This window comes from Tursiops truncatus, chromosome 10 (assembly GCF_011762595.2).
Source record: "Tursiops truncatus isolate mTurTru1 chromosome 10, mTurTru1.mat.Y, whole genome shotgun sequence".
Lineage (NCBI taxonomy): Eukaryota > Metazoa > Chordata > Mammalia > Artiodactyla > Delphinidae > Tursiops > Tursiops truncatus.
This window is the reverse complement of record NC_047043.1, coordinates 102396349-102419245: the sequence shown is the minus strand read 5'-3', so window position 1 is coordinate 102419245 and position 22897 is coordinate 102396349. Positions and strand designations below refer to the sequence as shown.

The following is a 22897-nucleotide window of genomic DNA, read 5'->3' as shown; positions in this document are numbered from 1 at the left end:
GCCCTCGCCTGCCTTGGGGTATCTGCCTGCTCCGAGCTCTCTGGCTGGTGCCAGAACACCTGTCCTCCCAGAGCACAGGCTGTCAGCCAGCCTCCCAGAGCTGGGGTCCTGGCTGGGTCACTGGACGACCCGAGAGAGGCAGGGTCCCATGGGCAGAGCCGGACAAGTCGTGAGGGCGCCCAGGGGGCTCTCAATCAGGCAGCCCCGTCAGGGATTCTACTAAAACCAGACATAAGATCCTAAAGGGACTGAGATCACCAGCTGAAGGTCCCAAGCGTCTACCTTGCTCACCACTGTCTCGTTTTCCCAGTTCCTCAGTCTCCAGAACTGGGTGGTGCCGGTCAGCACCTTCCCAGGGATGGAAGGGATGTAGGCGGACTGGTTTACAGAGACTTGTTTAAAAGAAGTTTCAGTGTTCTTTTGCTTTTTAGAGCTTTCATTGTCAGCAAAATGTTTCCCAGATTTTTGTAGTAGTGGTGTTGGTTTCTGTTTTTGTTTTGTTTTTGGTTTTATCTTGTGGCTTTTGTCATTCAAGCAGCTTCCTGGGAGGCCTATTTCCAGGGTTGAAATGTTTGCTAGAATAACCCCCTGGCTCTTTGGGCTGGGGGGATGGTGCACATTCCGTCTCCAGGCAGAGCCCCCCTTCCCACCCCACCCCCACCCCCCACCCGCCGGACCACGCCTTGAAGCTTCTCCAGCCGCAGCGGAGGCAGAGGGAGCGCCCTTCGAAAAGCCGTCAGCCCCGTCTGGTGGAACAAGGGGGCCCGCCCTGCAGCTTTTGCCCCTCAGGTGGGAAACTGCCGAGGTCTCCCGGGACTCAGCCCCAGGTGCCTGCGGTGAGGCTCTCCCTGCTGTTCGGTGGCGCTTCCTGGAACCTCCCCCCACCTGAACTAGTTGCATCCGCATCCCTGTCTCCAGACCCGCTCTGGGGAGGATCCACTGCAGACTTGCTTTTATTTCACCGGCCCCTCAGCGATAGGCATTTAGGCACACCTGCGTCCTTGCACACACCTGGTCCTACGCACGCGTGCGACTGTAGGAGAAACTCCTGGAAGGCGGGCCGGCACCCGCGACCTCCTCCTTAGGAGTCCTCAGCCCTGTGCTGTGCGTTTGGCTCTGTTGGCACTCAGGGCACCAGGACAATCGAGGTCTGGGCGGCTGCCGCTGCACCCTGGCAGCACGCCCCATGCGCCACACGGGCCACCGTGGTCATTTCTCTGGTCCGTGGGGTGGCTTTGCACCGAGAACCCCGCTCAGCCTCTCCTGCCGTCAGACGTGCAGCGTGTCGCGCGTTGTCTGTGAGGTGCTTCCCAAAGCCCCTTTTCCTCTCCGAGGCCCTCGTGTGCGAAGGCTCGGCACACAGCGAGACCAGCAGAGAGTTCCTCACTCCCTAAACGTTCTCTTTAGCGAGAACTCGCAGGGGAGGAGCCGCTGAGGAGCAGCACATTTTAGGACTGGATTCAGGGGACGGGCTGAGCTTTTTCTACGACAGAACCACCGGCTTTGCCCCACGCGCCCTCCGGCTCCGTTTCCTAAACGCTCTGGGGCCACAGCCAGTGCAGCCTGGAGGTGGGGCTGAAGGAGCCTCTGTCTGTCAGCTGCTCATGGCCACGTGCAGAGGGACCCTCGGGAAACAGTGCGGTGCCTGCAGGTGAGGGTGGGTGCTCAGGGGCACTCTGGCCAGCAAGTCTTCTCCGGAGACAACGTGCCAGGGGACAGGACCGGACAGGAAGGCTCAGAGCAGCCTCACCCACCACAGCAAAGAGTGGAAACAACCAAACGTCTATTGGAAAGAGATGGACACTTGTCCACATTGCTAAGGCGGCCACCCTGGTCCTCCCCAGGGCCCCACCCCCTTCTCTCTCCCAGGGGGAGGGCTACAGTGAGGGTCCCAGTCTGAGTGCTTTCCCAAGGCTCCAAGATGACGTCCTAGCCCCTGTCTCAGTAGAACAGAGGGGAACCCTTACATCCTCAGCAGCCACCCTCCCACATACGCTGCCCCTACGAATGCCAGGGGGTTCCGCAGGCTGGGCTGCAGCGGGCCGGGAGCCCCTCTTCCATTCCTCAAGTCCTCTCTTTAGAATTGTGAAACACCCACAACGAGGCTGTTAGGTTCACGCAGTAAACATTAGAAAACGGTATGCCCGTCTCCAAGTCCCCAGCTTTTCTACCCAAAAGTTGTTACCTGCTCCACACTCGCACCCGCGTACACATGCCCACACACACGTGCACGCTCACACACGCACACACCGCTCTCTAATATACACAGATGGCAGCATTTTAGACACTCTCTGCTGTGCTCTAAAAAATATCTGAACGTCCTTTGTAGATTGTTCCAGATCGGCATGTAAAGGGCTGCTTCTTGCTAATGCCTGTCTAACGCTTCGCGGTGCAGCTGTGGCAGGATTTAAAGCCGCCATTAACAGATATTTAGGTGGTCTCCAATCACTTGCTATTTCCCGCGGCGCTGGAATGAATACCGTTGTCCAAACATCTTTACTTACATGTGTGGGCATAGCTTTGGGGTAGATTCTTGGAAATTATATTCACTCGCTGCAGAATTGACCGTCACCCCCTTTTACGGATGAGAACACACAGCCGGACATGCAGACGACCTTCCAAGGGGGTGGGAACCTGCAGCGTGTATTCGCGGGGCGACCTTTCCGGGGCTCCTCAGGGCTGCCCGCCTCCCCACAGGTCACCTTAGCCCGCTGCCCTGAGCGCCCGGGGAGCGGGTGGCCGAGAGAGAGACGGCGCAGAGCTGGGCTCCAGGAGGGGCCCTCGGGGGGCCGGGCGGCATCGGCCGGTGGGGGGAAGCGCGGACCCGGGGAAGCGGCGGCTCAGCAGCACCAGCTCCCAGACGTTGCTTGGTGGTGACGGTGGCGGCCGGAGGCTGGACAGTGGAGGGAAATCCGGGGCCCCCAGCCTAGAGAAGCCACACAGAGCGCCGCGCTGACCCTCGGGAGCCTCCCCAACCCCCCTCAGAGAAGTCAGCCGGGGAGCAACCAAGATTCTGCTCCCAGCGCGGACACGCCGCCTCCCAACAGCCACCCGCCTAGGCATCCAGCAGCCGGACGCCTCCCGCGCTCTGCCCCATGCCTGCCCATCTTAGGAGGGACCGACAGCGTGTACCACCACATCACAGCGTGTGCGGACTCCTACCCCCGGGGACCACCTTCCCCAGCCACCTTCCGACACCACCCTCCCCTCCCCCTCCCCTCCCCTCTCCTCCCCTCCCCTCTCCTCCCCTCCCCCTCTAGGCCTCCTTCCCCACCTCCCCCATTGGACCACCCTCCTCGCTCCCCCATTGGATCACGCTCCCCACCTGCCCCATTGGACCTAACTCCCCACCTCCTGCATTGGCCCACCCTCCCCAGCTCCCCATTGGACCACGTTCCCCACCTCCCCCATTGGACCCCCCCATTGGACCACACCCCCCACCTCTCCCATTGGACCAAGCTCCCCACCTCCTCCAGTGGAGCACCCTCCCCAGCTCCCCATTGGACCAAGCTCCCTGCTCCCCGTGGACCAGGCTCCCCACTCCGCCATTGGAGCACCCTCCCCAGCTCCAGGTGAGGCCACCCTCCCACTCCTGTTTCCCAGACTTCAGTGGCTCCCATTACCCCTCAAATAAGCGCTGGCCTTTAGCACCTGGTGGTCTACCCACTGCAAGGGGCTCAGGGTGTGAGGGAGGGCAGTCCGGGGGGCAGGCCTCAGACTCCCTCCGTCCAGCACAAAGGAGCCGGCCACGCACAACCTGACTGCCAGCACAGGACCGTGACTTGCCTGACCCTTCACAGGAGAAGCTGAGACCCAGCGACACCTGTGCCCCCAGCCTGTCAGTGAGGGAGGGGTGCTGAGACGCAGGACCGCAGCCTGGGCCAGCGTGGGTGGGGGATGGGCACCATCTGCGCTTCCGTAGGGGTGCGTGTGCGGGTGTGCACGTGTGCGCTGCCTCTCGGGGTGTCCGTTCAGGGGAGGGTGTGCATCTTTGTGACTCGCCAGGGTTATACACGGAGTGTGGAGCCAGGGGCCTCCCGGTTCGGAACAGACACCGGCCTCAGCACTGAGGACCTGCGTGCCCACTCACGTCTTTTTGCTGGAGGAGTCGCAGTCCGTGGGCCTGGGGCTGGGGTCCTGGGGGGCAGCGGGGAGGCCCTTCTATGTCTAACACCTGAGTGCCAGTCCCGGTTCAGGGCGAGTGGGTGTGTCTGTGCGTCTTTAGGTTTGCACGTGCAGGGTCCTTATCAGGGTGTCTGGGTGTTTCGCTACGTGTCGTCTCCCCACCCCCGGTGTGTGTGTGTGTGTGTGTGTGTGTGTGTGTGTGTGTGTGTGTGTGTGTGTGTGTGTGTGTGTGTGTGTGTGTGTGTGTGTGTGTGTGTATGTGCGTGCGCGCGCGCGCTGCCCAGTTCGGGTCCCCTGCCGGCCCCTCCAACCCACTCTACGCTCGGCCCTGATTCCCCACCCGTGGACGAGGCCCCAGGTGAGGCCAGGCCCGCCTGAGCTGCCCTGCCGGCTGCGGGAGGGACCGCGGGCTCTAGTGTCTCCCTGGGGCCCCAGTTTCCTCAGCCTGGACGTGGTGTGTTCGTGTGTGGACCAGGTGGAAGGCCGGGTGGCGCGGTCCGCAGGCAGCGCCGGTGACATCCGGCCTGAGACTCACCTTCTGACCGGGACGGACCTCGTGGGCACCAACGTCTTCTGCAGGGGCAGCTGCTTCCGCAGCGAGCTGCTCGTCTTCGTGACCTCCCAGGGCTGCAGGGGCTCCGCGTTGGTCTCCGTCAGCCAGGAAAACCTACAGGAGCACTTGGCCTCTTGGGGGGCTGCAGCCCAGCCACGTGGAATAGCTCTCGCTCGCCTGGAACTTTCCATGTTCCAGGCACCGCTCTGAGTGCTTGATAACCATGCCGGGAGGTAGGTATTGCTCTGCCCTTTATGGATGGGGAAACTGAGGCACAGAGAGGTTAAGTGACTTGCCCAAGGTCACACAGCTAGGAAGCAGTGGAGCTGAGATCTGGGCCAGCAGCTGGCCCAGAGCTATGTCTCGGCCCTGCAGCAGCGGCCTGGCCCCGGGAGCCCCAGGCCCCAGGTGTAAGCCTCCCCTTGCCTCACCTAAGGGCCACTCTGCCACGTGCATCTGCCACACTGGGCCTCACAGGACAGAGTCTGGGGCCTGGCGACAGAACAAGGGTGGAGGTGAGGTGTCCAGCCCAGCCTGCTGCGGGCGCTCGTGAGGAGGCCGTGTGCCCCGAAGGTTCTGCTCTGGGCAGCTGGCGGTCCTCCCACTCCCTCCCAGGCCCCGCCTGCCTGCTCAGCACACTGCGGTCTCTGCTGGCTCCTGAGTGCCCTGGGGCTTTGCAAACTCCTCCCCTGCCCCCCCCCCCCCCCCCCCCCGCAGCCAGATCCCATCACACCCTCACAGGAGCAGGTGCTGTGAACGGGTGTCAGGGCCACTGGACCAAAGGAAGCGGTTGGCCATGGCTCTGGGGGGGCCCGGGGGCCCTGGGCCCCTCTCTGGAGGCCCTTGGCTCAGGGTGGGATGGGGGCGAAGGTGGACCCCCACCGTCACGGAGCGCAGAGCTGGTCAGGGAGCTCCCTGTGGACAGAGGACCGCCCCTCTCCGGCTCTGTGCCCCAGAGTGCGTTCCTAGGGTACCTGCGGGGAGGCAGGGCTTGGCCTGGGGTCAGGGTCTGGGGTCAGGGCCTGGGGTCAGGGCCTGGGCTTAGGGCCCGGGGTTAGGGTCTGGGGTCAGGGGTCAGGGTCCGCCCTCAGGGCCTGGGCTCAGGGTCTGGTACCTGTACGGAAACTTCCTGGCAAACTTCTCCTCGGTCCTGTTCTTACTCTTCTTACCCTGGTGGGACCCCTTGGGGGCCTTCACGTCCATCGCAGAAGGGGGCTAAGCTGGGGTTCGCCCTTCAGCCACAGCTGCAAGACAGGCGGGAAGAGCCAGTCGGGACCTGGACGGCATGGCTTCCCGTTGACTGACCGCCCACCCTTGTCTGCCGAGGAGACGGGGCGAGGGGAGGGCTGTGAGCTGCCGGTGAGCCGGGGCCCCGCTCAGCACCCTGCTCCAGGATGCTTGCTCTGCTGTGTGTATAGTGTGTCTGTGTCTGTGTGTTAGGGTGTACGGCTGTTTGTATGTGGATGAGTGTGTGTGTGAGCGTGCAGCTCGATGCGGTTCTATGCCCTGTGCGGCTCCGTGTCGCCCCACGGTCGAGGGGACGCTCGGCTGACCGGCCCCAGGAGGCTCCCAGCCGCTCCCCTGCCGGCAGCCACAGCCTCCCTCCACCGCACCCCAGCTGCGGCCACCACGGATCTGCTCCCCTCTGTGTGAGGACGTGGCTGCACGGGGTTGTACGGGTGGGATCGCGCGGCCGGCGCCCTTCGGAGACTGGTGTCCTCCTGCCGTCGCAGGGCTGGGTGTGCGGGGGCTCCCGCCCAGGGCTGAGCTGGACCGACTGTCACCCACGGGACCCCGGGGCAGCTCCCAGGCTGGAGGTGTTACGAATAAAGCTGCTGCAGAAGTTCACGTACGAGTTTCTGCACGAAGACAAGACTGTCTGTTGCAGGCGCCTAGGAGTGCAGTCACCAGGCTGACGGAGGCCCATTGTTAGTTTTAAAGGGAACTGCCACATGGTTTTCGAGCCGCTGGGTCATTTTCCCTGCCCAGCAGTTACGAGTGGTTCTCTTTTAAGGCACCCAAGAGTAAGGGTAACCCAAGTCAGGGCTGAGAAGGGCTGGGGTTAAGCCCTGACCACTGGGGCTTCACGTGCCCCTTGACCAGCTCCTCCGCACGTGCGTGACCTTCATGGGCCGATGCCGGCCACCTGCCGGCACCCCGTGCTCCACAGGCGCGGCGGCTCCCAGCGTGGGAGGTCCCGAAGCGCCGGCCGAGGCCCTGGTTCCAAGTGGGGATCGGGTGGATGCTGTCAGCCACCCACGGACGTACCTGACGGGCGGGTCTGACTGCGCCGGGCCAGACAGGTTCCCGGGAGCCAGTGCCCTGGAAGCAGCCCCGCTGGCGACGCAGGGACGGGGTGGGGAAGGAAAGCCGGCCTGCCCGGCCCCTTGACCAGGACAGCTCCGGGGCGCGCTCCCCACAGCACGGCCCGCGGAGGACCTGGCAGGACTGGGCGGAGTTGCCCACCGTGGGGACGCCACGTGGAGTGCCTCTTTCCCCGCTTTTCACCTCCCACCCCTGCCGAGCCGCGGGAGCCGCTCCCAAGTAAGGCATCTCACAGCAGCACGCACCTGTCCCCCGTCGTGGGACTGGCTGAGCCGCCAGGAACCAGGCGGAGAGGGCGAAGGCTGGTCAGGTCCCCCCAGCACCGCGTCTGACCACAGACAAGCGCGAGCACACGCGGACACACACACACACACACCCACCCACCCACCCCCGTCCGGCCCCAGCATCCCCCCCCCCCCGCCACACCCCTCTGCAGCAGGGCAGCCACTGGCTGCTGGCTCCTCCTTCCCTGTCAGACCTGAAGCCCAGCCCCCATCGCAGGCTGGGGCTGCCCACCCGACCCTTCTGTAGTCCCAGCAGCTGGGTTTCCATGACAACACTTTGCATGATAATGGATCTCCTGAAATCTGGAGCAAAGCCGCCAGGAAACAAGGCGCCCCTTCCCAAGCCTGGGGTCTGGGTTCCCAGGAGGTCGCTGTCCCAGTGGGGATTGGGTTTTCTCTCCTGGGGGAGAGGTGGAGAGGTGGGCGAGGCTGCTCCCCCGGAGGGCTTCGAGGGCTGCCTGGGGCAGGTGCGCCGGCGTTGTGACAGAGCGTGCTGGCCGTGAGGCTGGATGGCCCCACTGGGCACAGAGCACCTGGACAAGGCCACGCGGGAAGCCCTGGCCTGTGAGCCCCGAGCACAGCGTCCTGGAGGCCGGGCCCCACCAAGGAGTCCTCCTGACCCTGACTTGCCGCCGGCAAAGGGCCCTGTGGACGGGGCAGCTCTACACCAGCGCAGGCTAGGGGGCCGTTGCGGCCTCCGACGTGGGACCAGGGTTGTTACGAGGACACCAGGGACCTGTCCGTGGCCCTGGCCCCCAGCCCTTTGCTATCAAGCTTTCAGCCGCCCTCCCCCGAGGAGCCAGGAGAGGGCCCTGGTCCAGGACGGGGCTGGGTCCGCACAGGAGGTGAAGTACCTGTTAAGCTCCGTGCAGGACCTTGTTTAATGTTTCCATCTGATGGAGGACATATTACCATCATCCCATTTTTCAGGTAAGGAAACCGAGGCTCTAAAAGGTGAACTGCTGGGCTTCCCTGGTGGCGCAGCGGTTGGGAGTCCGCCTGCCGACGCAGGGGACGTGGGTTCGTGCCCCGGTCCGGGAGGATCCCACGTGCCGCGGAGCGGCTGGGCCCGTGAGCCATGGCCGCTGAGCCTGCGTGTCCGGAGCCTGTGCTCCGCAACGGGAGAGGCCACAACAGTGAGAGGCCCGCGTACCACACACACACACACACACACACACACACACACACACACACACAAAAGGTTAACTGCTCTGCCTGCATCCCCCCTCCCCCAGCACGTGGGGAAGAGGTGGGGTCCGGGCTGCGTCTGGGCTACGTGGTGCAGTCCTGGAGGGGCTGGGCGACGGCACCCCACGCCCACTGGGCCCCACCTGCAGACCCTCCAAGCCCTGGGCCTGGCCCTGCAAACTGTGCCAAGCCTGCTTCCCGTGGGGCAGGAGGGCCCTGCCGGGTACGGGGCAGGCCTCCGTCCCACTGCTGCTCCCCCAGCCGACTTGGGGCTGCCCTTCCCAGCCACACAGGCTGCCTCCCCGCTCCCAGCAGGGACCCAGTCAGGGTACGGATCGCAGGGCCTGGCACTGACCCTGCCCAGGAAGATGCCGATGTGAGGGGCACTGCCCACGCCCCCAAGCCAGCCCCCCAGCAGGGAGCCTGCAGCCAGAAAGGAGTGGGTGAGCGAACCCCCCAAGGGGCCAGCTACTCACCGGGCCGCCTGAACGACGCTGGCTATGGTCCTGGCTGCCATGCACAAGGCGAGCACCGGCCCAGGGCCCCAGGGGCCAGGCCCACAGGCTCACTGCAGCATCAGAAGCCCCTGAGGTCACAATCAGTGACACTGCAGCCACTAGGCCACGTGGCTTGGAATCCAGCCTGAAGCCCTGCTGGCCAGGGCGTGGCCGTGAGGGCGGCTGCGTGAGGGCTAGGCTGGCGGGCGTTCCAGCTTCGAGGACCCCGGACGGGAGCACCCACGCCTACACGTTTGGTGGCAGAGCCCCCAGCCCTCCTTCAGACTAAGCGCAAGAGAAGGCCTAGAAATAGCAAACAACTCGCCCTGGCGGCAGAAGAGCTCCTTTTCTGGCTGACCTTGACTGAGCCCTAGCCGCAGCCCCGGAACCGTCGGGCTGGGCCAACGCAGGGGAGGACGGTTGGTTAGCGCGCACCTCCGGGGCCTGCTGCCCCATGGAGGCCCCGCCAGGCTCAGAACGGTCAGGGTCGCCACCGGACTAGCAACGGCGAGCATGGCCAGGGCGCCTGTGTCCCAAGTGGGGACTAGAGGAGAGGAGAGGCAAATGGTGTAAAAAGCAAGGCCTCCTCCTGCCCTGATGTCCTAGGCCTTTATCTGCGAGTGAACACGTGGGGAGCGTGTCAGCTGGGGTCCCCAGAGCAGCCCCGAGATGGGGGTTCTAGTCGAGGGACCTGCCGAGGGAGGGACGCAGGACAGTGCAGGTCTGACCTGCCGACTGGTCCCAGGGGAGCCCTGCAGGGACCTCCCCGGAGCTGTTTGTGCCCTGAGGTGGGGGCAGCCTTTCGGGCCGGGCGGTCACGCCTGGCCTGGGGCCTGTGGTGTCCCGTCCCCGGGCGAGCAGTGCTGGGGACGCCAGCCTGGTCCAGAGGTCTGCGCGGGCCCAACCTCGCGGTCACAGAAGAGAGGGAGAGTGAGACGGCGGAGGAGGTTTGCAGAGACGGCTGTGCTGTCAGGAGACTCCCAGGAGCCTGGGAGGGAGGTGGATGGGTCCACACGGGCCTCCAGGGCTGTGCAGGAGCCGGACTTCCCAGCAGGCTGTCCTTAAGCCTGATTTAGGTTCCCTTGACTCTTCTCTGGGCCACGGCGTCTTGGACTATGGCTTAGAAGGAGCAGCAGCGGAGCGTCGGCACGGGCTGGGGACCAGGGCCCTGTCGGCCCCTCTGAGCTCACACAGGGGTTGGGTCTGTGAAGGGCTGGGCTGGCCGTGGGCGTGCCAGGTGAGAGCCCGGCCCCTGCCCGACTCGCCGTGCCACCCTGGGCACACACGACCCGATCGCTCCACCCGCCTCCCCAGTGGAAAGGAGAGTCTGTAAGTGGACCCCGTGTGCTTACTCTGGGTGCCCAACCCCCGCCCCAGCACCGCCCACAGATGATGCTCCCCGATTGGTTCCTGGCTTAGAGCGTCTTTTAAAACGTAGGCCCAGATGTTCTAACCACAGAAGCCGGCGGCCAGCGTACGGCCCAGAAGGGCACTGCCGCCTGGAACCCTCAACTTGGTGCTGGGGGGGTCTGTTCCCAAGAAAACAAGGTTCCCAAAGGGTCCCGGGTGGGCCTTCCCCCTCAAGGGCCTTTTAGATGCTGACAGGGGTGCAAACTCAAAAGGAATCTCGTAACATGACCTTTTCACTTACTGAACCCGACTGTAAGGAAACAGACTGAGAACAGAACCACTTAAATAGTTTAAAACTAGGGCTTCCCTGGTGGCACAGTGGTTGAGAGTCCGCCTGCTGATGCAGGGGACACGGGTTCGTGCCCCGGTCTGGGAAGATCCCACTTGCCGCGGAGCGGCTGGGCCCGTGAGCCATGGCCGCTGAGCCTGCGCGTCCGGAGGCCTGTGCTCCATGACGGGAGAGGACACAGTGGTGAGAGGCCCGCGTACCACAAAAAAAAAAAAAAAGTTTTAAATTACGTTTCACATAATACAGTATTGAGAACTTTTTAATATTATTCTTAAGATCAACATGAGAAGTCCAAGCATCTCTCTCTGACGTCAGATATTCTGCTCAGTCCAGTGACACGAAGAGGAGAGCGGCCAGGTGGTCACTGTGGGGAACCAGAAGAAGGCGAGGCAGTCTGCCGGCGGCTGCACATGTGCCCACGGGAGAAGGTGGCGCACTAGTGCTCTGCGGCAGCTACGGGGGCGTCCCAGACGCCCATGCACTGAAGATGCCCACTTTATAGTCAGTTTCATAAAAGAAAGTATTTCCGTGGACTCAGCAAAGCAAGGGGATAAAAACAGGAGCAACCGGGAACATGGACTGAGATGAGTTGTGTGATTAAAAGCTCTGTCGGGGGAGCTGATGGGGAAGACGTCAGTCTTGGCTCACCTGGCGGCTCCGAGCTAAGACGTCAAGGACGCAGCGCGGCTGCCCTTCCCCGTCAGCCAGGCGGGTGGACGGCACTGCTGCTGTCCCGCCTCCTTGCCCCGACGCTGTCCCCGGGCTTACCCGAGAGCACGTCGTCTTCACAGAAACGGCAGCGGGACAAGGAACGCGACAGCAGCGGCTTAGCCTCAGCAGCCCTTCTGCATGATGTCCAGCCCCGAGGACTTCGTGATCTCCAAGGTGGTGAACACCTGCCCACGGGAAGGAAACGACACGAATTCACACTTAGCTGTCGGTACTGGAGCTCTGCTCTGAGAAACCACATCCTGAACGTGACACCAACATCATCCTTTAAGGCATACAGAGCAGGTATGAATATAAGATTTGCCTACTGACAACATGCTTCATCACAGCTTTCCAAACCACACCGAGTCCACATCTACAAGCTCCCGTGTCCGTACCTGTGCACACGTGGGGTGGATCCCAATGGTGTCGTCCAGCAGCTGCTTCGTGAGCCCACATTTCATGGCGGCTGCAAATCCTTGGGTGATCTCACCGGCCTTCGGTCCAAGGACGTGAAATCCTATCACCCGATCCTTCCAAAGGGAAGCCAGTAGGTTAAGGACCTGAAGAGGGATCTTGTCATCCCAAGTTCACCGTTGAAACTGACAGCAACTCCCAGAGAAAAGCACCTCTAATGCTGAGCTGAGCAGAGAACAGCACCGTGAAACCGTGCCCTGCAAGAACCTGCTGGGTGATCCAGTAAATGCACGTCCCGTGTGAACACGCGCTCAGATTCGCCGGAACGGGCAGTTTACCTGCTGCGCGAAGGAGTCTGTCAGTACGATGGACGTTGCCGCGTTACACTGAGAGCGCGCTAAATGACAGCACGACAAACCCCGACTAACAGCCATGCTGGCGTAAGGCTAAGTTCGGAGGCAGCAGGCGCTCCTCCCAGCCCAGGACGCAGGCTGCCCGGCTCCGAGTCGGCTCGGCAGACACCCCACCCCAGGGACCGCGAGCCGTAAGGACGCACGGCTCTCGTCCCTGCGCGCATGCAGCCCCGGCGGACGCGGGTTCGTCCCCGCGCACTCCCAGCACTCATGCTTCCTCTGTCCATGTTTTCTCATCACTTTTCTTCATCCAGAGCTTCAGGGTTAAAGTGCACAAGGTGAAGAGAGAGGGCATGACAGGCGGCAGGAGTCTGTGCCCCCCACTCTCCGGGCTCCCGTGGCAGGTGGGCAAACGGATACCCCGTGAGCTGCGCATCCAGGGGGCCGTGGACGGGAACTTCTGAGGGGTGCACGTGCAGCAAAGTGGGAGAAGGCGCAGCCCAGAGAGGGGGAAGCCACTTATTAATGAAAGTGAGGAGCTTCTGAGAGATGGAAGCCTGTCCGTGATTTTCAGCATAGCTCCAGGTAGACAGTGAGTGGTGGGGTGACACTCCAGAAATGGAAATTTGGACAAAAGTACAAGAAAGGGGCAGTAGGTCACTGCTCATTGGCAACGCACCTGGTCACCCAAGAGCTCTGATGGAGATGGACAATGGGATTAATGTTGTTTTCATGCCTGACAACACAACATCCTTTCTGCAGCCCATAGATCAAGAAGTAATTTGGATTTTCAAGTCTTATTATTTAAGAAATACACTTTGTTAGGTTATAGCTGCCATAGACAGTGCTTCCTCTGATGGATTTAGGCAAAGTAAATTGAAAACCTTCTGGAAAGGATTCACCATTCTAGATGCCATTAAGAACATTTGCGGGACTTCCCTGGCGGTCCGGTGGTTAGGACTGTGTGCTTCCAGTGCAGGGGGCGCGGGTTCGATCCCTGGTCGGGGAACTAAGATCCCACGTGCCTCACGCGCATGGCGTGGCCAATAAAAATTAAGAGAAAAAAAAGAACACTTGTGATTCATGGGAAGAGGTCAGAATATCCAAATGAAGAGGAGTTTGGAAGAAGCTGATTCCAGCCCTCCTGGATGACTTGAGGGGTTCGAGACTTCATGGAGGAAGGACTGCAGACGTGGTGGGAACGGCAGGGGAACCAGAACTAGAAGTGGAGCCTGAAGATGGGACTGAATTGCTGCCATCTTGCGATGAAACTTGGGAACGGATGAGGGGCTGCTTCTTATGGATGAGCAAAGAGAGTGGTTTCTTAACACGGAATCTACTCCTGGTGAAGAGGCTGTGAAGATAGTTGAAACGACAGCAAAGGCCTTAGGATGTGACACAAACTTCGTTGATAAAGGAGCTGCGGGGTTGAGAGGATTGACTCCAGTTTTGAAGGAAGTTCTGTGGGTAAAATACTGCCAGGCAGCACTGCTGCTCCAGGGAAATCATTCATGAAAAGAAGAGGCCATCAGTGCAGCGAACTTCATGCTGCCTTTGTTCTCAGAAATGGCCGCAGCCATCCCAGCCTCAGCAGCCTCCATCCTGATCAGTCAGCGGCCGGCAGCACTGGAGGCGAGACCCTGCGCCAGCAGAAGGGCTACAACTGGCTGACGCGCAGGTGATGGTCAGGGTTTTTTAGCATATTTTTAAATTAAGGTCGTACATTGTCTTTTTAGACATAACGCGATTGCACACATAATAGACTGCCGTACAGTGTAAACATAACCTTCATAAGCACTGGGAAACCAAAGAATTTTGCGGCTCATGTTACGCAAAACTCGATTTATTGCAGTGGTCTGGAACCTAAGCACAATACCTTCGAGGTATGCCTGGACTTCCAAATGTACACAAACATACTCCTTACATTCCATCACTGATGACCCGAATTGTCACAGATCGTGTGGTTCTAAACTGCCAAGTTAGACAGCTCTGGAGTGACACATTCCGATGACTTTGAAAAGGTAAGTCACTGCCCAACTGTCACTCTTCAAACACGGTGCCTGGGTAACAGTTTCAAGGATTTCCACCTGGCCCTTAGAGCTATCGTTAAAGAGATTATAAAAACCCAAATACTAGAATAAAAGATTTGTTTTACAATTAGAACATTCCTGCTTCCAACCGTATGACGTACATTGTCGAATTTGCTGCAGATAATCTTCGCGTAACAGGTGTTGCTGTCTCTGCAGGCCACTGTCCACTCGAGAGGCCAGAACAAAGTGTGGTAGACCTGCAAGAGAGAGGCCAAGGTCGGTGTCCACGGAGACCGCCGCTTGACAGGCTCCTCCTTATACAAAGACGACAATTCCTGTACCAGCTCTCAGAAGTTTAAACTTGCATGATCCCAGCTTATGAATCTGACGGGAGCATCTGGGCGAGCTCCTAACTGTCAGCTGCAGAGTGTGTGACCTTTGCTTTGCTCTGCCGTCCGTCCCAGAACATCTCCCATTAACTAACTTCACTTCTCAAGCACCTAGAGGGCTACTCTCCAAGCAGCCAACGCTCCAGGCCCTGTGGGGCTGAGACAGTAAAGAAAGCCTTGGGTCCTGCCCTGCATCGGTTCACACGCCTCCTGTGAGGGTCACATTCAAACCAAATCTAGGAGAAGCAGAAGCCACAAGACAGTCCAGCCACCCACGGTATGAGGAACACTGCCCCCGCCACCTGAAGGCCCCCCTCCGCCAGAGCCCAGGGTACCTCGAAGGCTCCCAACCTGCTCAGGCCTCAGGGACGGACCACACAGCGTCCGTCCGTCCCCTCATCCCCTCGGGGCAGCTACACGTCCCGGTGGCCCTCCGCCTAATCACTCCACACAGAAGGCGGTGGATGTGTGTGCGCTGCCAGGATGGAGTGTGTTCCCAACTACCCCCTGCAGTGGAGGGACAGAAGTACTGGCTCTCTGTTCTTTAACAGGATGATGTATTTTACAGTTGGAATACTGTCTTTACTGTTTCTATAGCAATGATACACGGTTATTAAAAGAATAACACAGGGCAGAGAATTACAAAGGAAGTGGGAAAAAAAATCCCACTGTCCAGAAATAACCATTTTAAAAGTTAAGGAAGTATCAGTGGTTAATGCATACGTAGTTGAAATGACATTTTATTTAAAACACATCATAGTTCACAGCTACGTGTAACAAAAAACATTAGGTTTAATGTGTATTTAACAGAAGAGAAATAAACTCTTCCTCATAGTTTAATACAAACTTGTCAATCTCTGTGGCTATTAGGAACAGAAGATAAATGCTTCTTCATCTCAAGACAGTATTCCTAAAATACACCCCTAAGGCTAAGAAAAGAAATGGTGCAAACTCCCAGGTTTTAAACAGGATTGCTGAAACTGCAGGCTCCTGGCTTTGATGCGCCCTGAGCCCCTGCACCCACACCTCTTCCCACACCCTCCCGCTCCTTTCCTCGTGTGTGTGAGGTGTGTTTTTCCTCCTAGTACTTGCAAGATTTTACTTTATTTAAGTTTCTGATCCTTCTGGTTCAAAGTGGGTGTGAAGTGTGGACCCAGCTTCATATTTTCCCTGAAGGCTGTCCCCTTAGACTCCAGCACCCTTAAATGAATGCCCTTTCCCACAGATTTAAAATACCACCTTTACCACACGTTAACTCTTCTAAGCACTTGAATCAATCTGGGCTCCAAATTCTGTCCCACTAATCTTTCTGCCCACCTGCGTGCCACTCCGGCGCAAGTCTAATTAGTGTAGTTAGAGGATACATTTCAGTCTCTGACAGGACTGGTCTCCCCCCAGTACTCTCCTCATTCAGAATCACCCCTGGGAATTCCCTGGCGGTGCAGGGACTAGGTGCTTTCACTGCTGAGGGCGCAGATTCGATCGTGGTCGGGGAACTGAGATCCCCCACGCCGCGTGGCAAGAGGCCAAAACAAACAAAGAATCTCCCATGATTGTCTTTCTTAAAAGTTTTAATCTCTTTTTTTTTTTTTTAAAGTTTTAATCTCAATCAAATTATGCTCACTATCTGCGGATTTTCCAAGCTCTGTGATGCACCCAGCCGCCTGGGCCGCCCCGGGGCCCCCTTTAATCAGTCAGCACAGCCACCTGCACGTCCTGTGCGCGCGGTCGGTCGCCCCCGTGCTTCTGCACAACACGCTCTCGCTGCTCTCACGCGACTCTCCGTGCTCGGCTGCACTTACTGACTCGCCCTGTTGAGGAGGATTTAAGCCGTTCTCCCCTGGCCCCTGCACTCTCATCCCCACTCTCCCAATTATACTCAAATTTGCAGCTGGATCACTGGGGGTGTTTCCTCTACTAGGAAGGAGCTGTTCCCAGAGACATGGGCATCCACATGCAAAAGAAGGAAGTCGGACCCTACCTCACACGTGTGCAGAAAATAACTCCGAATGGACCACAGACCCACACGTAAGAGCTGAAAACTGTAAAACTCTTAGAAGAAAAAACATAGGCATCAATCTTCACGACTTTGGATTAGGCACTGATTTATCAAAAGTGACATCAAAAGTCCATGTGGCTGGCAACAGAAAACAAAAAAGACATACTGGACTTCATCAGAATGAAAGATTTTCGTGCTTCAAAGGGCACCGTCAAGAAGGTGAAAAGACCCCACAGAAATGGTGAACGTTTTTACAGGTCATCCCTGTGGTATCTCACTAAGATCTGGAGGTACGTTTCCCTGACGATTAATGATACTGAGAACTTTTTCATGTGCTTATTGGCCATTTGTGTATGTTCTTTGGAGAAACATCTATCCAGATTCTTTGCCCTTTAAAAAACTGGGTCATTTGGGGTTTTTTTTATTGTTGAGTTGTAAGAGTTCTTCAGATACTCTGCATACAAGTGCATTATCAGAGAGATGAGAGTGCCCCGGACTTCACGGCATGAATTCTGTGAACCAATTGATCTTTCTTCTTACGCTGTCTTATTGTTTCTACCCTCATCTGCTTTTCACCTAATTTCCTCATTTAAAAGAAACTACATGTGTGTTTATGAGAGGCTTCCTCATTCCTCTTTATAGTTGGAATATTAAAAAAATACTAATAGATCAAATTTTCAGTCCTGTAAAATGCAGACTAGGTGAGTTGATCTGCAGTGAGCCTTAGGAAAGAGACCTTAAAGTAACCCCACAAACCTGGGAACCCTTCCTACAGAGACATCCCTTTATCTGGGGTACAGCCTCCTGCATCCTTCCTCTCACGTGCCTGCCGAGCTTAATTGCTCATTGATTTCAGAAAGTTTTAGAACTAAGTGTTAAATCCATAATTGTTACCATCACTTTTCCAAGACCAGGTAAAAGTTCACCACTGCAAATGGGTGGTTCATTATTACCAGAAGTGAATTAGAAACACTGATCAAATAAAGTCCTCTAAAATGGGAATTTCCCATCGAAAACACCACCTAAAATAGCAGCGTCTGTCATCATCCTGGTCCCCCAGCCCGGAAACGTAAAGAAACGTCTCCGGAAGTCACTCGGCCATTAGGCACGGGAGCCTCAGCGCTGTGCTTCAGAGGATTCCCGCAGCCAGGGGAGGGCCTGCGACTTCAACTCACTGGCTTCAAACATCGAGTGGTCCTAAACCTCTGACCCTTTTCACCTCCCCGCCCCTCCTGCTTACGAGGCAGTTAGGACCAGACGGGCAGGGGTGGAGGGGAGGCGAGAGCACCTTCGGGGCGTCTGAGGAGCCCCCAGCAGGCCGACAGCCCCGGACCTGCCCCTCCTCTGAGCCCGCGGGTGGCGGAGGGTCCCGGACCAGGTCCTGCCTGTGTCTGGCTCCCGTCACGCCAAGCGGGAGGGGGTGGACGGCAGACCCAGCCCGGACCAGCGGACGTCCCTCATAATTTGTAACTGAGACGAACAACAGTGAGTCAGTCAGCTCCTCCAAAGGCCAGAACTACGGGTGAACTCGGAGCAGGGAAGGGCCGCATTCTGCCGCTACGTGCATTTCTGTTCCTCCAGGGACAGCACTGCCCGCACACACGCACAAACCCCCACCAGGGAGAGGAGCTGACGCGCCTCCCAGCTCCTGGCTCCCACCGCTGCCCAAGGCCTCGGACGCTCCCGCGCCCCCGAAGGTCGCACGGCGACCCTCCCGTCAGCTTCCTCAGGCAGACGCCTGCTGCAGCTCGGAGCCCTGATGCGCGCAGCGTGTCCTTCTTTCCCCAGCTGTGGGATTATTACAGTTCGCTACAGACGGGGTTTACGTTATTTAACTTCCAATTTTCCTGAAGTAGGAATACAATTTCCTACAACACAACCATTACGGTAACTCACAAAACTACACAATAAAAAGTGGCTGAAGACAAACCGTGGATTAAAAGAGGAGGTCTGAACATGCCACAGTCACACCACCTTACCTCCAGATTCTCCTTCCGGTACACTTCCACGGCTTTCTCCTCCGCGTACCCGCAGCAGCCGTACTCCAGGGGCGTGAACACCACGGTGGGGGCGTTGATATAGTCACACTGCAAGACAAGCCGGTCACGGTCTTTTATTTTGTGGTGCTTCTTACAGGGAAAATCCATACGACGACATTTGTAAGAGGAAGATCAACAAGCACGGTCCCGTGCAGGTGACCCTCACTGCCACCGTTCCAGGGAACTGAGTCACGGAGCAGACGGGCGCGCCCCAACCCCGGGGCAGGGACCACGTGCTGCCATGGCACCGGGGACCTGGGCCACCGCAGCCCTGCACACGACCGCGCCCCTGCAGGGATGAGCGGAGAAGCCGCTCAGCCGCGCAGGGCAGGGTGAGCGGCCCAGCCCGCCCCGGGGAGACGGCCACGCGCGTGGAGGGCCGCCACACCGCGGGGCCCGGAGACGGGACCCTTCAGGGCCCTTATCAGCCTGGGACAGAGCAAAGGAGGACATCACGGGAAGGCTGCAGACCCTGAGCCCCACACGCCGTCCCCAGCAGCCCTGCATCCCGGGGCGCGAGTGTGAGCACAGGCGCACGCCTGTCTGGAGACTGACCGCACAGAGAGAAAGCGTGTGCGGGGCCGAGAAAGGGGGCGGGCAGAGCCAGAGAGGAAGGTCACCGTGCTTCCCGCCCACAGCTCCGCAAGGGCAGCGGTGCCCAGCGCACGACTTCCCCCACCCCGCCAACAGCTCACAGGTGACTAGCTCAGGGGAGACTCCAACCCAAAGGGAGCGACCGGCTGCCCACACTGCAAGAGGAAAAGGGGCAAGGGGCAAGACCCAGCACTGCACGTCCATGCAATTCTTCCCTCTGTAGGATATGAACTAGAGGCGAAGGGAGAGGCCCCCAGTGGTGAAGCCCCTGGGTGGTGGCTGGACAGGAAGAAATGCTCAGCCAGAGGGGTAGCCAACCAGGAACCCCACCCTTTCGGGGCCCAGAGCAGCCTCGAGCCCAGCCCCACCACAGCCTGGTTCTCCCTCCAGATTACTGTGGGATCCTCATGAGAAACCCCGTCGATGTGACGGCCTGAGCGAGGCGCTGCTTTGCGGCCCAAAAGAAAAGCCAATCACACACCACCGGGCGTCCCTGCACCCGGTGGACAACATGGACACCGCGCGCCAGCCTGACCCTCACCTTCGGCCCCGACACGTCGTGTTCCATGACCTGCAAATCACGGACCAGCCAAGCATTTGTTCTTTTCCCAGCACGGCTACAGAAACCCACAGAAGCGCAGACGGCTGCACGCAGCAGCTCCTGACCTCTCCTAGGTCCTCAGCTGCTCATCAGTCTGGCCGTCAACCCTGCATCCCGTGGCCTACAGGGGGCGCCTCATTCTCAGCAGGTGCTTTTCTCCTGCTTCACATCAACTGAGGAAAATCAACAGGAAACTCCCAGCTTCCCCTTTCACCTAAAGCACGTCCCACACCTTGAACTCCGACCTCCACCTGAGCGGACCCGCGCCTCACCCCACCTGCAGCCTTCCTTCCGCCCTGGTCCTCTGACCTCTCTCTGCACACGCGCTGCCCTGTCTTCTCACGGCGCTGCCCAGTCTTCTCACGTCTCTGCCCATCGCCCCTGGGATCCGCTTCTCAGGACCTCAGGCAACTGCTGTGCTTCCTAGAGCCCGGTGCTCATGCCCTGGGGAGGGCACAGCTCCCCATCTGTTCACACCCCTGCCCCTGCCGAGGCCAGCAGGGCCACGGTCCCAGTCACCTGCACCCACCCACGCCTCCGTGTGCCCACGAGGTCTCCACACACGACCTCGCTGGGCACCTGGTGGTGAAACACAGCACACGGAGTTCCTTATGAAGAAGCCGGGCCCCAAACATCCCACCTGAACCAGCTCGGGCAAAGCATCAGAGAAACCCAGGACGTGAGACACTCTGCAAGAAGAGTAGCCTGGATCTGTCAAAAAACCCATCATGACAGCTTCCCTGGTGGCGCAGTGGTTGAGAGTCCACCTGCCGATGCAGGGGACACGGGTTCATGCCCCGATCTGGGAAGATCCCACATGCCGCGGAGCGGCTGGGCCCGTGAGCCATGGCCGCTGAGCCTGCACGGCCAGAGTCTGTGCTCCGCAACGGGAGAGGCCACAACAGTGAGAGGCCCACGTACCGCAAAAAAAAAAAAAAAAAAAAAAAAAACCATCATGAGAAATAAAGCAAAGAAACAGGTAAATAGAGGCAGGGGCTCTAGCGAATTAAAAGAAACCTAAGAGCTTGAAAAGCCAGATGTGCCGGGCGATGCACACGTGTGCCCGTGGGTGACGCACTCCATCAGCGCGGAGCTGCAGCTGTGGTTAGGAGGCGAGCACCCTTGCTCTTAGGGGACGCTTGCTGAAAGCGTTTTCTGGGGGCGAAGCGCCTGCCGCTCACTTCCAGAAGCGCAGCACAGTCTTTGTGCTGAACATCCACGTACGCGGAAGTGCAGGCGGGGGCATTAACACCTGCGCGGTCGGGTGGGAGGTCCACAGGGTGACTGGCACCAGACCTTCTGCAGTCTGACGCCTTTCTGAATGAAACGCTGGGGGACGTAAAAGCTCCTCGCTGCAGCCTCCCAGATTCTTGATGATCTGACACCAGATTGGCTCCCAGACTCCTCCCTCCCAGCTGCGGGACCCCCGCTCTGCCAGCACGTGCCAGGCCTCTCTCTGCACTGAGGCTGGGGCAGCACAGCAGGCCCCCTGAGCCCGCCCCCATGCGGCCCGGCCACCTCCCCCGCTGCCCCTCATCTGCCAGCAGCGCAGGGGTCCCTGCTCTCCTGACGCGTAGGGCTGGGGGCTCCCGAGACCGCCGTCGGCCCCGGCAGACAGAGCCCGCAGAGCAAGAGGCTCGTCTGTGACCAGAGACTGCAGGAGGTGGGGAGACTGCAGGGGGCGCCAGATGCACCGTCAGCCACGCGTCGGCTGAAACAGAGCCCGGAGGAGCAGGGTGGCTAGACCAGGTCCACAGGCTGGGCCGGCGCAGAGGCCGGCCCCGTCCGCCCCGGGCCGCAGGGCCCTGCCACCCGGTGACAGAGCAGCATCCACCCGGGACCCGTTTCCAGACCCCTCCAGTCAGGAGACAGGACGTCCCTACCTGGGCGCCCCCCGTACGTCACCCAGTACAATGGCTTGCACGTTAAGATACGCATAAGATACCTATTTTAAACCACCAGTAAACGGCACGGAACTGCAAACGGTTTAGGGGGAAGCTTCCCCGGCAAAACAGGCACACGGTGCCAGCTGTACTGATTGCCCTCAAATCATGATTTCGCTTTAGACATTATCTCAGAAACAGCAGTAAGAAACTTACCTTTTCTAAACGGCCCCCGAAAAGCCTTCGAGCCAGCAGCCTGCCCGCCTGCACGGCGACGGGCGTGAGCTCAGGCTTACCCTCCACGACGTCCCCGACGGCGTAGACATAGGGCACGCTGCTCTGCTCCACGTCGTTCACTGGGATTTTGCCAGTCCTGTTATGTTTGGAAAGAAAAAAGATATTACGACGACGCTGCACTGCTGGACACGAACGCCTGTCCAGGGAAAGGCTGATTCAGAGAGACAGACCCCGCTAACCGCTCAGGCAACTGTGTCATCAAGCGTCTGCAGGCTCAGACAACTGGGGCACCTCCGGCTCCTGAAGAAACACCCTTCTGTCTGAAAACCCAGGCCCACTTTCTGGGTGCCAAAGTATCTCTAGATTCCCCCAGAGTCAAACCCATAGCTTTGAAGTTTTTCTCTGTGCCTGATCAAGGACATACAAATTCATTCTAAATCACAGAAAGTAGGTGAATACATTCCCACAATTGTTTTTAAATAACTGTTTAACGCATGAGATATTTAAGGAAAACATGAAGAGTTATCAATTAATTAATGAAAAAATTGATAATACAGAGCTGGCACAGTACTTATAAAGTAAATTTAAAGCATCGAAACTTTGCATGTTAGTAATTAGATAAGAGTCTCCATGAGCTGATGTGTAGAAACACCGCGCCCCGTGCAGCGCTGGGTCGGGCCCCGTGCAGCGCCGGGACTTGCCCCGTGCAGCGCTGGGTGGTGACACCCGGGACTCACTTCTCATTGACTTTGACACCAATCTTCTCCAGCCCGATTTTCTTCGTACAGGAGTCACGACCAATTGCTAACAAAACCTACATTTAGAGAGAGAGCAAAAACAAACGATCAATAACGGGAATGACAGAGGGAACCTCACTATGGACCCTTCAGACATTAAAAGGACAGTAACAGAATATTATGAACACCCTATGCCAATAAATTTGACAGTTTAGATGAAATAGATTCCTTGAAGGACA

At 58.7% G+C, this 22897-nt stretch overlaps 2 protein-coding genes across 2 annotated transcripts in view; both read right to left on the bottom strand.

Annotated features, from left to right (window-relative positions):
- Positions 1 to 676: 676 nt before the first annotated feature.
- Positions 677 to 18647, bottom strand: C10H3orf22 (chromosome 10 C3orf22 homolog). Its single transcript, XM_033865583.2, has 4 exons — positions 18547 to 18647; positions 5793 to 5922; positions 4661 to 4792; positions 677 to 2926 (listed from the first exon to the last, which is right to left on the bottom strand). The coding sequence occupies exons 2-4, from the start codon at positions 5879 to 5881 to the stop codon at positions 2704 to 2706; spliced, it is 444 nt and encodes a 147-aa protein (XP_033721474.1). The 5' UTR covers positions 5882 to 5922; positions 18547 to 18647; the 3' UTR covers positions 677 to 2703.
- The window catches only part of TXNRD3 (thioredoxin reductase 3), a 41348-nt gene continuing 29363 nt past the window's right edge, over positions 10913 to 22897 (bottom strand). Inside the window, exons 12-17 of the mRNA XM_019947315.3 lie at positions 22659 to 22735; positions 21901 to 22057; positions 18547 to 18654; positions 14341 to 14436; positions 11778 to 11912; positions 10913 to 11567 (exon numbers count right to left, since the gene is read on the bottom strand). Of these exons, the coding sequence (XP_019802874.2) occupies positions 11505 to 11567; positions 11778 to 11912; positions 14341 to 14436; positions 18547 to 18654; positions 21901 to 22057; positions 22659 to 22735 (636 nt within the window). The 3' untranslated portion in view covers positions 10913 to 11504. The remainder of the gene's footprint in view (positions 11568 to 11777; positions 11913 to 14340; positions 14437 to 18546; positions 18655 to 21900; positions 22058 to 22658; positions 22736 to 22897) is intronic.

Coding starts and splice junctions, on each gene's coding strand:
- C10H3orf22 (XM_033865583.2), bottom strand. CDS start 5,881: ATGGACGTGAAGGCCCCCAAGGGGTCCCACCAGGGTAAGAAGAGTAAG. Junction 4,793..5,792: donor GCCAGGAAGTTTCCGTACAG/GTACCAGACCCT, acceptor GTGCTCCTGTAG/GTTTTCCTGGCTGACGGAGA. Junction 2,927..4,660: donor AGGTCCGTCCCGGTCAGAAG/GTGAGTCTCAGG, acceptor TGGCTTCTCTAG/GCTGGGGGCCCCGGATTTCC.